General features: G+C 40.1%; 1 protein-coding gene across 1 annotated transcript in view; it reads right to left on the bottom strand.

Annotated features, from left to right (window-relative positions):
* The window catches only part of LOC139210929 (protocadherin-15-like), a 132253-nt gene extending 121507 nt beyond the window's left edge, over positions 1–10746 (bottom strand). The window contains exon 1 of the mRNA XM_070841140.1: positions 10656–10746. Within this exon, the coding sequence (XP_070697241.1) occupies positions 10656–10746 (91 nt within the window). The remainder of the gene's footprint in view (positions 1–10655) is intronic.
* Between the last annotated feature and the right edge of the window lie 6840 nt (positions 10747–17586).

Here is a 17586-nt window from a genome sequence, read left to right as displayed (position 1 = left end):
TTTTGCATTTTTAATCATGGCTGTTTCCAAAGTGCACACAATAATTAGTAATGAAATGGCAATAAGATCCTGAGGCTACACAGTAGTATTTCATGCAAATCAATGACTACATTCTCATCTTCTTGTTTCTTCAAATTTACACCATGATCTGGACATTTTTATGCAGAGTTTATGTAGAGATTGACATCTATGCAAAGTATCTCATTTTGCTCCATATGTGACTTGCTCTGTGAAAATCCTCTCAGAACAAGACAATAAATTGAGAAGCATAGACCGTCTTCTCTAATCTAAAATCCTTGAGGAATAATTATCAAAACATACCCATCTTGTACAGCTAATTCCTAAGGTGCACTCACTGTTCATTTTAAGAGTTCTATGATTTTATACCAATTAGAAAAGCTGTACCTATCTGCTGAAGAAATAGCAGGATGAGGGTTTCCTTTAATAGTGACAAAATGAACAGAGCAAGTGGGTCACACCTCGCAATCGGAGACATAAACAACAAGCAACATCAAAATAAGTATGCAAATCGGCTCTGAGAGAATATACTGCGTGTGAAGTAGAAAGAGTGCGCACATTTGTGTGTGTGTGTGTGAGTGTGTGGAATAAAAGTTAGTTGCATTCGTTTTGAGAAGCTTTTTAAGGGATCACAGGCAGTCTGCTTTGTTAGTTTTGCATATGTGTGTTCTGGCACAAATGTGTGTGTGTGTGTGTGTGTGTGTGTGCGTTTGTGTGGGTGCAAATGCGTGCATGACTGCATGTGTGTTTGTGTGTGTGTAGCTTTAAGTGGTAGTCGTGGCAGTAGGAGAGAAAGATATGAAGAATCTCCTTTGAAGACAAAAAGCAGAACCAAGCAGAGATAAAGAACAGAGCTTCCATTTGCTGTGCTAACGGTCCTATATTGCGATCAGAGCACTAAACATATGTTGCACTGGGGAAGTACGGCACACGCATAGACATGCATATGAATACAAACACATACACACAAGCCTGAAGCAACAAAGCAAAGTTCACTATGAAACTGAAATGATCCCAACCTCTTGCCAAATTTACATCTTTTAGCAGCAGGTGATAATTTGTAATGACATTCTACGCCAAGGTTTCCTCCAATTAAAAGGCCTCAGAACAATTATCCCTCTCCTGAAGGACTCTAGATAATAAAGCAGGATGTAAACATACAGAGAGTAAACACTCATGTTTCAAAACTGTTTACAGCATGGATGAATCCACTTATCTGGAAGACCATGATCAATACTAAAAAGCTACATACTTGATCTTGGAAGAAAGGATGGTAGGAGAACCAGAGATAATTTGTTGCAGCAGAAGAGTGGAGCTTCAAACTGCAGAACCAAGCTTTTCGTATAATACAATGGAAATGTTGTTTAACAATAGAAAGCAGAAGAGTGGGATACAGACAGTTCATGATGCAGCTCAGGGAGTGGGATGTGCAGCAAAATGGGGATCTCACTTACCGAAGTCTGCAGATTTTCACAAAGACAGTTCAACACACTTGGGATTGTGCACATTTTTTTTTCTTTTTAAAAGTAACCAGATTCATAGAATGTATGTGCCTCTTATCACCTTCCTGGGTAAAATGTTCTGGTTGTGTTGCCAAACGGCTGCTGAATGCTTGAAGTACTGTGTAGGTATGAAGAAAGCACTTAACACACATTATTATATTGGAAAGAGCTGGAAAGGGCCTTGGTGTAGATACAAATCAATACCATTACGAAGGAGACAGCTCGCGGTTTCACTTCATGTGAGGAAACAAATATTCTACATTCTTCACTTTCATTCCTGCGACCTGGATTTCAGGTCAGTACATCAATAATGTAGTGACATGGAGTAGTTCTGTAAACTATACAGAAACAGGAACTGCTCATCGTACATCTGTTCATCGTTCACCTACATGTCAATGGTGTAATAATATGCTGTTTGATTGGCCGCTAAACACTGCTAGCATAGTTACCAGCAGTAGCCTACAGAAGTAATGTGGGGGTGTAAATTATTTTGAGTGGCATTTCTAAAGAGGGTCAATCAGGATCTCTTGGTTATCGTTAAATGTACACATAATAATGGCAAGACAAGCAGGAAATACCATTGACTGTAAATGAGCGACAGACTGAAGTGGGCTTGGTTGGTATAGCTGGCTGCCTCACAAGAGACTGACGTCACTTTTGACTTTTGTGATATTTAAGCACCTATAACATATGAGATGATCAGCATATTCACAGCCAAATGGTTTAGGAGGAAAACCCAGACAAGATATTTAAGTAACATTGTTTGATGTTCAGGATATATATTTTGCATCACCAAGGGAAAAGACTTCAAAGACAATATTTTGATTAAACTTATGTTTTATCTCTGCAGGAGCTGTGCAGACTAACTTTGGTTTGTTGGCATCAAGTTGGCTTCACATGGGAGAGGGGTATAAAAAGAGTGGAATCAACTGCAAACAACAAATGCAACAAGCAGCATTCAGTCACTGATAAGTAATCAGGGCACTGTACACTTCAGAGGCCTAATCCAAAGACAATCAAAATCTTCTCATTTTGAAGTCGGGGTAATTCGCTCTCACCTAAAGAGATCTTCTCACTAATCAACCTAACAATGTTGACTTGAAGCCGTAAAACTTCAATTACAAGATGATTGCTGCCCGTCTCACAGAGGAATCAGGTGGAAAAAATAGAAGCAAGTAACCTTCAATCAATTTGTAGAACACTTGCGAGTGAACACAACATTTTTTTTGCAAAAAAAATCTTGCAAAACCATGACACCTGACAAAAGGATAAAGGGCTGAACAGCATTTTTCCGACAACAATTAATGGTTGGTTACAGTCACATGTTCCCTTTTAAACAGCAATTCTTTAACACTTTTAAATACACTCTGCCTTAGACTGATTCTAACATTTCGCAGTGATCTACAGTGATAATGACTATGAATCACAGTATCTAACAGTCTTGAGATTCACCTTGGCATATGCAGTGGTAGGAATAATGTAATAGTCAACTTGAACAGGTTTTTTTAGAGAATGCAAAACATGATGTTCTGGTATTGGAGAAAATGAAAGCTTTCATATGCACAACAGTGATTGTATGGATTTTTTTCTACACATAATTCTTTCATCCAACTTTTCAATTGAGACTGTTTGAGATGCAGACTACCTCATAAGCAATTCAAGTCTTTACAAGGCAGCTCATCGACCGCTATATCACTGGAGCGACAAGGCAGTGGCAAGATGAATTCTGCTCACTGACATTTCGTTTCAAGAGGCATTTTTTACCTGCCACTCCATTCAATACCCTGTGCTTTCCTGTGGCTTCATCTGCAAAAGTACCTATTTAGCAACCAATAAATCAAACTACTGCTCTCTGGGAAAGGAGAAAAAAAAAGACTTTAAAAGACAACTAACCTGGCAAGCACTATGGTCAAGAAGGTTACACTGTCTCGATCAATCTGGCACATCTCTAAAACAAACCTACAAAGAATCAGAGGCATCTTATTTAGATAACTAAGACTTGTAAATCTGTTCACATTTGCACACAGCAGGGAAACAAACGTGTCCTCTCTACATGTGGGAAGCCACTCATTTAAAATATCAAAGGAAAGAGAGTGAAAAAATAGAAGGGCAGGGAAACAGAGATTCTAGAGAAAAGGCAGAAGCAACGAAGAGGAAAGAGGAACTCATTCCTCATCCTTTAAAGGGATGGCAACCTGCCAACTCAACACAAGGTTCCTCTTATCATCAAATGTCTCATACTATATGTAGATATGCAACCATAAATGCTTCTGCCCTTTCATATAAATATCAGGCCGAATATGATGTTAAGAAAATGTCTAACAGAGCCTATGGAAAGCTCCTCCAGCAAGGACGGCAAAATGTAGATGAGGTCATTTTTCTTCATCTTTAGCCACGACACCAGAGGTCCACACAAGGGAGGAATGTCTGCTGACCTCTGGTTTGACCAGCACCTGCTTAAAAACTTCAAGGTTGGAGGTTAGAGCTATGACTAATCTAGAGTGGCAGGCAGTCCAGAGCATGGATGAATGGAGACAGAGCAAAAAGGGACAGTGTTTTAACTTCCCAATTGGATTGATCGAGTTTATTTTGCATGGTTCCATGTCTAGTGGGGCAGAGGGACATGATGGGACAGGGCCAGTCTGGCCTGGAAAAAGACAGTGAGACATACAAAGTGCAGCTGTCCAGTGACACATGTTGCCAGGTAAGGGCTGCTCATGGGCAGACTGCAGGTCTAAACAGATGAGCAGTCTGTGTTATAGTAAGGCGGCTGGCGCCAGTTGTCCGCGGGGGGTGCCTGTCAAAACTGTGCATTACAGTTCACATCATACAGTAAAGGTCTCGTCTTGCTCTGAGTGTATTCCACTAGTCATATCTTTGTCATGTCTCACAGTCTTTCAGTCTTTGTATGCACGATTTTTGCAGTTTTTGTTTTAGACTTTATAATGTTTCTTAAGTGAATGTGTATTAGATATGTATATAGTAATGCAGGAAGTGCAAAAACCTTCAAATTAATGTGTTCCAAGACACATTCTCAACAAAAAATAAATATTATTTGCCTCACAAAGGCAGTACTTATTGTCCGGTATTATATTTTATTGTATTATAATGTAGAGGTGTTTCTTACATATACATTTCATTACAGATGACATTGACTGTTGATGCCCGTTGATTGCTGCTGAAGTACGAATAATTTTCAATCTTTTATATGGAAAGATATTAAGAACTTTAAAGAGAAAAAAAATAACTTACTTGTCACCAAACTGTAATTGCCATCTTTATACGATGTGCGTTCTTTTTTAACACTTAACTAATTATATCAAATTATTATTATTATTATGATAACATAAACTAAATAAAATCAACCATCAATAATACACCATTTACAACAAGCAAAAGCTCTAAATTTCTATCTCTACTTTATACTCAGTGCGCAAGCAACATGTGTAAGCTAAATATATACCCAAAGCTCCAACTTGTCATCTTCACTTCAATACAGTTCATATTGACCAAATCCACACTTGTCCAGTTCGTAAAGCCCTCAAACTTGTCTCCAATGTATCTCAGCATTGATCTGCTGCAGTTCCTTTTAGTATAAAGTATTTATCACAGTAAAACTAGCGCTACACTTCATGTCGTTTTATTAGTTTGCTCGTGAATCTTTTGTGATTTACTGGTTAGTATGTCACTATAGCATTCACTGAGTGCCGTCACAGCTGAAACAGGTTGTTATAGAACATGTACTATTGATTATCCAAGCACTAAACATTTCCAAGAACATAACAAAGCAGACCTTTCAGTCTTATTAGTCAAAGGTATTGGTTATTTTTTATCTTTGCTTGGTTTGTGGACTGCCGTTTTGAAGACTGCTGTTAGTGTTTCCAGAATCACCATCTTGATTTTGGAGCCAGATGTGACGTCTACGTTTTTTCCCCCTACCTCTGACAGGCTAGGCTTATTTATGACCTGCCTCTGATTGATTAGACACAAGGTAATCTCACACTAAAGCATCTATTTTACTTTAAATGGGACCATAATTTACAAAATGAACCTCATGCTGTATCGAACAAGACTTGAAACTAGTGACTGAGACCATAAAGTCATTAGGAAAATGCTGACTGAGGTGTCAAATCCAGTGAGAAGTGAGGTCATTTTCTCATAGACTTCCATACAACTGGACTTCTTTTTGCAACCAATGGAGTCAACTTCTATTAGCCTTTAGAAGGGATGCAGGTTTAAGGTTATGCACTTCTGCATTGCCTTCATTTTTCAGACCCAGAAGCTGCATCCATTTCTTTTATACAGTCTATGGTTGAATGGAAGAAGTAACTGATCAATACAGAAAGAAAAACTTGGAATGTGCATTGTCTGAATGTGTGTGATTGCTGCAAGATGTTGCTACTGTGGTTACTGATGCTGCAGCTCCAAGATTTATTATTAGCCAAAAAGTCTTAATGCTTGCATGCAGCAATCACTACCAATTAAATTCACAGGAAATTTCACCCAAATGTATAGTACAGTACAGGAAATAAATATGGTGCCTCACTGGAGTTGCTAACATTTCAAATGCAATTTAGATGCAATGCAATGAATCACTTGTTCTTGAAAACACTGTGATTGTGAATGTCATCTGGTTATATAGACTGTCAAACCATACAGAAGAAATGTTACATATTAGCTGATTATTTTAAATCATGCTTGAGAAGTCATTTTAAATACAAGAGCTACAAATTTGGCAACAGTTTGGTGTGTGAAAGTAACAGTGAATTTATCCCTGATTATGTACAATTAAACCCATTCTTACCATGAACTTTATTCCTCACAAACACAGCAGTAACACAATAGTAATATGCATTTCCAAATGTGCAAGGAAACGGAAGCCAAGTATCTGAATGGTGAAAAGATTGTTGCCTCTTTGATCTCATGCCACTGCACTTCCCCAAGACAACAGATCTAAAGAAATTACAAACCAATAAGGATTGTAGCAGCTAACAATCCAAGAATTTAAACCCAATTCAATGTGAAACAGCTCTCGGGAATCTGAGTATTTTGTGTTTTGTGAATAACGAAACCTCTGGATCCCCACACCCCAATACATGCACTGTAGACATTCAGCCATTCACCATTCCCTTATTTGAGAGGGAAAGAAAAACAGAAAAAAACAGCTAAATCGATGTAGAGACAGACAGTGCTGTGTGTTCTTCTTTCAGCGTGTCTATCTTTGGCACAAGGAATACAATCACCTCCTCTGTCTGTCCCCTTCTCTCTCTCTCTAAATCTCTCATCATTAGAAGTATGGGTCTCTCTGTGGGGCTTCTTGCTGTAATTGTGTGCATGTTTGCTTATTTTTAAGGGTCACAAGTGGGAAGGGATATGTCGAAATAAAATGGAAATGGGCAGCAGTGAAAAACCAAAAGGTGTGTGGGGGGGTGTAGGAGCGGTCGTGGCTGTAACAGCGGTGAAGGATGTCAAAGAGATAGAGATGGAAATGAATTCTTGCAGCATCATGTAAATCATTAGTGGCTGATAATGGAAAAGTGAAGGAGATTACTTTGCCGATGTGTAATCCCCTGCAGAAGCCCCCCCCTCCCCGACTCTTCTTCAGACTTCTCCTCATTGCTGCCTCTTTGTCTCTCTGTGGGGTTAATCACACAGGCAGGAGGGCAAAGGTTGCAATCACACTACTAGTGAACAGTCCAGCACACACACGCTCACATACTGAGCTCCAGTATGGGCCTGTTGGTACAGACCCCAGGCAGCATGGGGCCCAGTCTTACCAAGAGTGCACTCCTCCCTTCTTGTGCTGCCCAGAGTCTGATTACAGCCTACTGGCGGGCAGATTAAAACCCCCTTCCCCCTGTCACTCTGCTGCTCCCCCACTCCACAGGCTTCTGCTGCAGCCAGACACAGTCTGCACATCTGGCCCCTAATCAGACAATCCCAAAAATAGACAAACAATTGTGGGTCAGAATGGATGTGCAGATGGGAAGAGAGGGAGAAAGAGGGAAGAGAGGCAGAGAGATGGAAATAGTGGGATAGAGGTAGGCTTATGTCACATGGCAGAAGTTTCCACAGGCATATAAATTAATCCTTACCTCACCACACACACAACCACAGAGACACACATTTACGACTGAGCATGTTTGTGTGTGGGTGCGTGAGTGTGCATACATACATTTGCCTGACATCTGGATTTAGAGATGGAGGGATTTAGAGGTATGGACAGTGTGCATCTGTCCGATCTGCTTTGGATTGAAGTTTGTCCTTTCATAACCATTTGCTAAACTGCCAGGCAAGCTAGTCTCCCCTGATGCAAGGATCGATGAGGTAAACTGCGGACTACGGTGAAGTGGTTCTGCAGCCAGATGATGCTTGCTAAAGAGAAGAACTTGAAAGAATGACACACTGAGGAGAGGATTGCTAATGAGAAATGAAAGCAGCAAAGGTGTTAAGGAAAGGAATTAAGGGTTAGAATACTGGGGAAACGTGAAAGGAGAAATGGAGGAGAGAAACAGAAAGACAACATCCTTTCTTAATGGCTGCCTCCTAATGGCTGAGGCTAATTGATTGTTGTCCTGACCGGAGCAGAGATTTTTAACTTTACAGTTGTTATTATTATTATTATATGCTATTTTTCATGGTGAATTTACTATTAACAAGTCATTACAGAAATCAGTCACAGTCACTATAGCACAGTAGTTCATAAATACGTCTTTGATAGACAATATATTATGAGAGATCGCTGCATGAATGCATTCATATGAGGAGGAACAATAACACTGAATATTTTGATGCTTTTTCAACTTTAATTAATTGATTAGTTGAAGAAATCCTAATGTTTGTCATGATCAGGCCTATTTTCTCACATCGTGTCCACAGCCACATTAATCAGACGCCTGAAATTCATAACGTCTCCCTGCTAATCAAATAAAGACTTGAAAGATACTGTGATGTCTGCTGGAAATCGTTATAAGCATTAGTCCACAGCTCAGTGCCATCTAAACATGTCGGGTTGCCATTTTCATTTGATAGACAGACAACAAACAAGTTGACAGAGCCAAAAGCCAAGGGCGCCTTGAGGTGGGCAGAGCAGGGAGATTTACGAGTGAGAAGATGAGGGATGTGGTGTTGAGGGAGGTGAAAATCCCTGCTCAAACCAAGTTCATCCCTGGGTGACACTGAACGGTGACGGGAGGCAACAACAGCATCCACAGTCACCCTCACCCTTCAAACCACAACAACTCTGTCTCACCATCTGCTCCCTCATCACTATGACACTGTGGGTCATTTGCTGGCAGACTCTGATCCAATCAGAGCTCATTTGTGCGCAGGGTAACTATCACTAATTCCTAGCTGCCCTTTGTAATTATTTCTGTCTGCAAGTCAAATTACGGCTGTGGCCACATCCATAGCATATTCAAACCATCGCCCTATCCCCCCCACCCCTTTGTGACATAGTCATATGACAATGTCAGGATGTCAGTGTGAATGTCATTTGATGGTCCATTAATGTGCCTTGTTGTTGTTGTTTTGGGAGTATATTTATAATAAAACAACAGCAGTAGTAGAAGTTTGTATCTATCTATCTATCTATCTATCTATCTATAAACTTTCATATGTCATGCTCCACTGGAGTTTTCCATGACAACAACTGAACTTTCTGCACTATGATCTGAATCTTACAAGAAGATGGTGGGACAGTTAAACAACATTTGCTCAGGCGAACACAAGTTCTTTGAAGCAGAGATTAATTTTACCTCAAAATCAGTGATTAATGAAGCTCTGATAAATGCACTCTGAAAGTGAGTAATACCTTTGTGTACTAATGCCATCACAAGTTGTAAAAGAAATTACCCGAAAAAAACCATATTCAATAGGACTGTTCTTGAGTTCCACTGCTGTTATGTGTTGTTGTGTGTTGAGTGAGGAAATCACTGACCCAAAACATATCAATTAACGCGTTCAAAGCCTCAGAGCGAGACTTCATCCAAAAAGGAATACACACACACACTGGCTCACCTTTAAAGGCTCAGTCAGTAATAAAGCCATTTCTCTACTGAAATGACATACAAACCAGGAAGCAAACCTCTCAAAATAAAATCTTAATTCAAATGACAGTAAGCAGAGATTATACTCTTATCTAAAAATGCCTTTACATTAGTGAACTTGTCAAGGAAGGCTGGGAAGCAGCAAAGGGATAAAAAGAAAGAGGGAAATAGTATTGGGATCTTAAAATTGACCCAAATTATGCGCAAATATTTCCACACTGGAGGGGGGTTGAAGCATGCCTGTGCATGTGCAGCTTCCCCTCAGCACCATCTTTAAAGACCTGACAATCTTATACAACTGAAATTCACTTTTAACTGGAATGTGCTACAAAGTCAGTCAGTTGAGACTATTAAGGCTAAGATTCACTCTGTAATGTGGGAACTTAAACATGAAACTACATGGAGAAGCCTCTTAGCACCATCAGTGAACTGTGTAGGAAGAAAGCTGGATTTACACCCACTGTTCAAATAATGTCTTTTGAAAAACATGTAAAATTGAAAGGGACGGCAGTGAAAATACCGTGAAAGGAGTTACTTGAACTGAACCATTATGCACATTGTTGAGAGCTCACCTCACTGCAATGTTTTTACAGTCCTGCTCTATTTCAATTAACTCTCCCTTTATGTGAAAACTATGTAATAAAGTCTATAATTTATTTTACTGAAGGCACAATGATCCTTACCATCCATAAACACAACATTGCATTACTGTATTTGTGCTAATAGACTAATGCAGCTAAGTGAGTGGCAGGAATATATAAACAACAATATTTGTAAGACTTTTCAGACAGCATTCACATCACAGAACCTTGAAGAGATGAAAACTCTTTACCAAACAAAATATGTTGTAGGAACATTTTAGCATTTTAGAGTTTACACTAAATGGTCAACACTTCAATTTGGCACATCATTTATCCATAACCATGGTGTTATGGTGTTGTACTTTTCCACCACGCTGGTCTTCTGACAGTGAAATGAAACATTGCCTTTTCCACATTACAAGCTTCCTTTTGGCAGTGCAGCAACAGTTAAATAAATGAAGAAGGGGAGACATGAGGGTGTTTGCCTCGGTGCTGGCTGCTCATACCTTCTGTGTCCTGGCCCCAGCTGTGGGTTAGCAAAGACAGGATTGCCATTCCTGTCCCCAGCCATCTGACGAGCCACCACCCCCGTCGCATCTTCTGTCAAGCCTTATTGCCTGCCCACCTGGACAAAAAAAAAACAGGAGAGGGGATTTTTCATCCATGTCTCGGCAGCTTTAGCACTCACGCATGCACAGCTGTGACCGACAGACACGCACACAGACACACATGTCCATCCCCCTACGTCATTACTGTTACAGTAGGTCAATCATTTTAAAGAACACATTCGTTTCACAATCAAATTTTGTTTAAAGTAAATAACATCATCTATTGCCTTGTCAGCCTCAATGTTTGCTGTTACTTCTGGATTACACCAAAATTGTCAGCGAGTATATCAGTGTTGGAAATCGTGATTTGCTCAAGAGTCTATTTTAGCTGAAACATTTCCTGACTTTTCCTTCGAGGATTCAGAGCATGTTTGTTTGGATGTTTGGTGTGCCACCAATGGGAGCACCACCGACCTCAAAAGGTTAGCTCAGATGAACACCGGTCACCCCCTTTCTCAATAAATCTGTCTTGTTAACCACTACAGGGATGCGTCCACATGACAGGTTAGTGTTGTGACTCCAGATAGCTAAACTAACTGACAAATTAGCTGACGCGTGCATCTGCTGCAAAGCTTGACTGGGTCGTGCGGATGAACTGAAACAAGAGCAGTGCACTTAATTTTGGTAGAAATATGACTGAATACAAACATGAATCAATACACTCAGAGTAATGCATCATGATACAAATGATGTTTGAGAAGCTTCTCTCAAAGTTTTGACTCCAGCCTTAAACATAAAATGGACTCCATTTCAACTGTGATAACTGTAAGCGGACCTCAGCCTCCACTCTTGTTGGAAAAAGCGAATGAAAAGCTGTTCAAATCCCCTCTCTTAGTCTACAGGGGGTGAATATTTTATATAGAAAAGAACAAATTGATTTCAGGTGGAATTTTAACATCTTTTCTAGAAGTTATAACCTTGTACCACCACAATTACAAGACAGCAGCACCTTAAAATCTGTATAAGCTCCAGTGTTTCCTATATGCTCGTTCAGTAGTGGTGCACCGCCGCTGCTAAAATCCTCCCTCTCTTCATTCTGCAAAAGATATCTATGTAGCGTAGCGAGTGTGTGGTTAAGCGGGTGTGAACAGCGAGTGGCACAAAGGGACGGTGAATGCGAGCAGAGCTGAGGAAAAGGTTAGCAGTAAGTTGTCAGCCTGGCAGTAAATGTACAGTATAGATACACTGTCAGTTAATAAATGTTGCAGCTTCTCAAGACTAAGAAAACTCTAGTCTTGTGTGAAGAGGGTGAGCCCTAGCAATCATCATTTCTGACAACAGGCTGTTAGCCGAGCAAGAGAGGCCAACAGGAATGCTCGGTTTGTTTGGCTCCTATGTAACGTCTATAAATTCAGGAAGTCCCATTAATTACTTAACTTAGCTGCATGATATTATTACCTACTTATCCAATGTACATCAGGTACAATCAGGTAAAGTCTAACCTACAACTGTGTTTTGAAAAAGACCACGTCTGTCCTGATCACAGCTTATCAGAGAGAAATCCAAGAATTTACAAAAATACCCTTTTCAGGTGATTATGAAAATCCCTGAATATCAGTTTAAAGGATGAGGCCAGTGATATTCTATATCTGTCTTGCCATCAACAAATCCCAGGAAAAAACCCACATATAATGAACTGATCAGACTAAATACAGTATTGCCTGTGGAGCTAAAGCCCGACAAAACTAATTCATCTGTTCCATAGAGTTCCATTGTTTTCAAAAAATCTTGAACATGTAAATGAGTCTCTCTGTTGCGCTGGAAGACATGTTCCTTCATTACGATGAACCTCTGCACTGTAGTTCATTTTTCGATATTCATTTCTACAGATTTCCTCTGGTCATTACTGTGTTTAATTGTACCGTAAGTACTTAGGCCTCAAGAGCCCGTCTGGTGCCGACAGACATAGAAGCCTCCTAATATGTGCCATGTGTGCGTGCTCTCAATCCATTGCTGGGAAAACACTAAGCTCCATATATTATGATGGTGCCTGACAGACAAGATTTACAGTAAATACGCCTATTCAGGCTCTAGTGGAAATCACAAGCAAAGCAGTGCGAACAGATTGTATGTTGAGCCTGTGCATCGCACACGCAAATCCACAGCACAAAGTCTCCACTCTGAGCTAGAGGAAGGCAAGATGTCAGTACGAGGAATAGAAGTTTTTTTTTTTTTAGCTTCTATCTGTCTGAGCTATTTGATGTCACACCTTCCTCACAAGGCTTATTCTCAGAGCAGGCGATAAGCTGTGAAATCAGCTTTCTTGGCATATGCTAAAGGGACAGGAGGGGACTCACAAGCATCAACACTATCATATCAAAGCATATTTGACTAAATCAAAATCTCTAACTTGTACCATCAGCATTTCTATGTCCGTAGGAGTAATTTCTCCCTCTTTTTCACTCAGTTTCTCATTGTACAGTATGCATTTACAAACTTGCTTTCTTACAAATCTGTGCAGACGTACACCAAGCACATTATACCCCACTGAACCCAGCACACCAAACAAGAGACATCTTGCATGAACACCCTGTGGACAACAGGAGACAGCTGTGTTCTCTTCTCTTACACTGCAACAACAGGAGTGATTTCACACTGGTTTCCAATTCTCTCACTGCCTTCTCATCTCTCCCGCTCCCACTGGTATTCCCTTTTGAAGCAGATTTGATTTCCCACATTCGTACATCTATCTCTCTTAAGGAGGGTTGAGTAAGATTGCTTTGATCCCTTTCACAAGAGAAAACTCAGACCTGCACAACCAGCCACCCTGAAGAGGAAAGCTTTTTCTCTCAACAGCTTCCTGCAAATCTCCCCTTGGTTGACATGGGAACGCTGTATCTCATTTACATAGGCTAACAACGATGTTCCTTCAAACTTAATGAACAGAGAAACGGAAGAGAATGCTGACAGAGTGCTACGAGAAAAGTGGCTCCAATACTCCGTTTCCAGCGCAGTCCTCACTCACATCATCAACAGATATCTGTATTTTCAGCAACAATATAATGCTTTGATGAAACTCTTTAGAACAACGGTTCAATTCCACCCTGCTCTAGTTTAATGCATATTGTACAACAACACCGTCCGAGTTAAGTGGCTCTACTGAATAAATATGTTTACAGATGTGTTTATACAGTGTCTCTGCCATCATATCTCTTTGGTGAAGAGGAAAGGTGATTAAACTTATGATGCAGGGGGTGGTTAAGAAAGAACAGGTGGTGTTAGGTAAGAGTAAGGTGAGGTGAATGAAGCAATCACAGTTATGGATTACACAGAGAGTGAAGATGCAATTCTTTATCCTCTAAGTGCAGGAGCTTTGTGCTCCCTAGAAGAAGGAAAAAAAAAAAAGAAATAGCTCGTCTCTCTCTTTCTTTCTCTGTCCATGTTCCTTCGATCGCCTCTCATCCGGGATCGAGTTCTTTCTCCATCTCTTCCTGTCCATATGCTTTGGTGTTGACAGACTGGCAGAGATGTCTCGATAACAGACACAACTTCTTACTAACTCTTTAAGACCAAACATGTCTGCAGGAGCAGAAAACATATTATCAATATGTTAACTATGCTGTACATGATTAAACTCAGTCATACAGTCAAAGAAAGAGAAGTACTGGAATATCACTAAAGGTTTATTCGTGAGTTTGGTTAAAAAAGTTGCAAAAATAAAATAAAACAGGTACAAATCAATTGCTAATTTGTACTGCTCACTGGCCAAGATGAACAATTCAATTTCAATTTCACAATCACATCAATATACCATCAAGAAGGAAATTTATTTTCTGAGCAGTTTTGTCAAAAAATGTCAAGACAGTCTTGACGTTTTTGCTCCGTGCTATAATTTAGTTTTTGGAGCAAAGAAGTGAGAAATCCACTTAAAAGTGAAAACACTAGTCTTCCAGTTCATGCGACTAATATTAGGCAGACTTGTAAGCGGAGGTACTGTCAAGTTGCTCCAACATGTGTGTCATCGCACCGGAGCATCAAAGCAGCAGAGCACCGTCAGTAGCACAGTTTCATCTCCATGCCTATTTGACTGCTAACAGCGGTGCCATTAGTCTCTGAGGTGAGAAGGAGTTCAATCACTATGTACTGTGAGCTTTTGGGTCTTTCTGACAAAAAAAACAAGTTAAACCCAGGTTGGGCTGGAAAAACACAAAACATGCATGCATGATCGAGACGTCTTCTAAGGTAAATACTTGTGGTTTAAAAAGTGTACCTACACAGATAAAAGCTCTACATAATCAGCAGCAACATGTTTCGTTTATGTGTAGGCTGTATGAAACTGTGCAGAGCGGATTTGTCTCCATGAACTGTTTTGCCTGTTTTATGCCAAAGTATGTCTGTTCAGTTCTAAAAAAATAGCTGAAATTGCCACACCGAACATCTGTGATGGCGACCACTCAAGCAGTGAAGTAATGACACTTTGCTGTTGTTTTCCAGCTGTTAGGTAGACGCGTGGATGTTGCTTCTCTTTGATAGCTGACAGTGGAGGACTTTCGAATGGGTCAGTTAGCTTTGTAACAGCACTGTGAACCGTTACCTTGCATAGCAGACCAAAACTGACCAAGATTTACTCACATAATCTGACTCATGTGCCACTTCAAAAACCTCTCATCTTGACCGTTGCATATTTATATTATTCTAAATACTAATGCTGGGCTCTATGGTTGAAATCATTTTCAGACTCTGTTTACAAAGATATTCACGGACAGATATAAATCTTAAAAAAAACTGAAGAACTGTGCCCCATTGCATTATGGGGTGCCCCTATGCATTACACAAGATCAGACTCTTCATATGAGTAAAAAAAAAAACCTGCCAATAATTTTAATGCCAGTGTGTTGCCTTTACTTTGCACTTTGTTGTGGTGTCATCACCAAGATAGGTGCGCCCTAACATGCACAGTCAGAGGAGGGTCTAAAACCACTTTAAATGTGCCAGCTACACAATCTACTGTAGTTTATTAGGCACAGGGAGCTAAAACAAATGCAGGCTAATACAACAGTCCTGCAATAAATACAACCTATGAAAGTTATACCATTCAGTTTTTGTTGTAACTGCTTTAGAGAGGTGTTGAACTAACTGTCTGATCATTCTGAAGGCTGCAGTTTGTGGTGCTGTTGAATTGTACCGCAACTGAGTGCAACATTGTGCAGCAAAGTGCCTCATATGCTAGCTGTCGGAGACAGCCATTTGTCAAAAGATTTGACTTCCTCATCCATCTTTTATCAGCCTCCTCCCCTTAATGCAGGCAATGAAAATTACAGACTCATCAGTGTGACAAAAGCACCAAATTACATCTTGAGTGGCTCCTCCCCATCCCCATTTACAGTACAGGGCAGTGTCATCTGATTGATCAAGTTCACCAAATGAAAAACAATGCACTAGAAATCACGCAGAGACCCAAGGCATAAAACCAGGGGGATGTCAGCAGTAGATGGGCTCATAATTTAAATCAGTGTACTCTGTTTTACCCATAATGCCACAGCGTTCACACAAACTGCAACGCAATGAGTATTTGTTTAAGCACCATGTTTACAACCTTATTACATCCTAATTAGAATGATAATAGCAGCAAACTGTCCTATAATATTCATATTTACAACACCCTCAGGCAACACTTTCTGCTCTCTTAAAGGACCACGGAATAAGTTAGATAATGGATGGGAAATGGATTGTGCTTAGAAGTCAACACTGATCAATCAAAAAATTCAGACAAGAGAATAGCAGATGTATAATGAACAAGAGAATGGGACAGAGGCAGGCAAGAAAACGGGTGCTTTGTGAATTATTTCATGAGATTAAAAGTATTTGATTGGCTGGAAGTGCCTGACTGATCCTTTCTGTGCAGAGTTTGCATTTGATTCCCTCTGGGCTCCTTCTTCACACAGCCAAAGCTCTGCAGCTCAGGTGGAGTGGAAACCAAACTTTCCATTGTATGCGTGGATGTGAATGTTCACATATTAGCCCTGCGATGATCCCGAGTTTTGCAGCAAGCAACCTGGCTCAAGCTGCACACTGCTAACATGGTAAATTGGCGATCAATGTCAGCTTCCTGAGTAACATTTTAAGCACAATTATGCTTTATAACCACATTTGTCAACCCCCGCTTCTTCCACTCATGTTGCACTTGTCGCATACATCTCAATTTAACAAATGCTTTCATTAAAACATATGGGCCGTTAAGGAAAAAATACACATACCATGTATCCACAGCCACACAGCTGCCCAGCAGTTGTGCTGTGTATTGTTGCAATATATAATGTGACTTTTCTGATCAATATGTAGGTATGAGTCAGAAAGTTTCACCTTAGAAAGCTTTAAGCTTGGTCAAGGTTGGACTGATGCAGTCGATGGCAATGTCAGTTGCTAACAGCCTAATGTAGCAACTCTTTCACTTCCAACAGCAAATGACCTCCTACTATAAACGTAATTATATGAATGCAGTTTTTACGCGGTCATTTTGTAATTATGCATGTTAATAGCACCATGAGAATAGGTGGAAAAAGAGTCCCCAGCCAGGTTGTTGAGAGTTTTGTGCAGTTTGCTAATGTGGCATTACATAATTTCTGGCCACTGAAGTTGTCACCACCAATGTGTATTACATTTAGTCACAAATTCAGAAAACATGGTGTACAACTACTCTCCAACATGTCAAGCTTTATTACCCAAACTTATGCACAATCTGCCAGTTAGTCGTGTGAATTACATCACTATTTTAATCATCAGTCTGCTGAATATTTTCTTCATTCGTCGATTAATCGTTTGATCTATAAAATACAACAAAAGAAGAGTTTCCCAGAGTCCAATGTGATGCATTCAGTTTTGTTTTGAA

The sequence above is a fragment of the Pempheris klunzingeri genome, chromosome 12 (assembly GCF_042242105.1).
Source record: "Pempheris klunzingeri isolate RE-2024b chromosome 12, fPemKlu1.hap1, whole genome shotgun sequence".
In the NCBI taxonomy this organism is placed as follows: domain Eukaryota; kingdom Metazoa; phylum Chordata; class Actinopteri; order Acropomatiformes; family Pempheridae; genus Pempheris; species Pempheris klunzingeri.
Note: the sequence above shows the minus strand (reverse complement) of the source record. Positions and strands in the feature narration are given on the sequence as shown.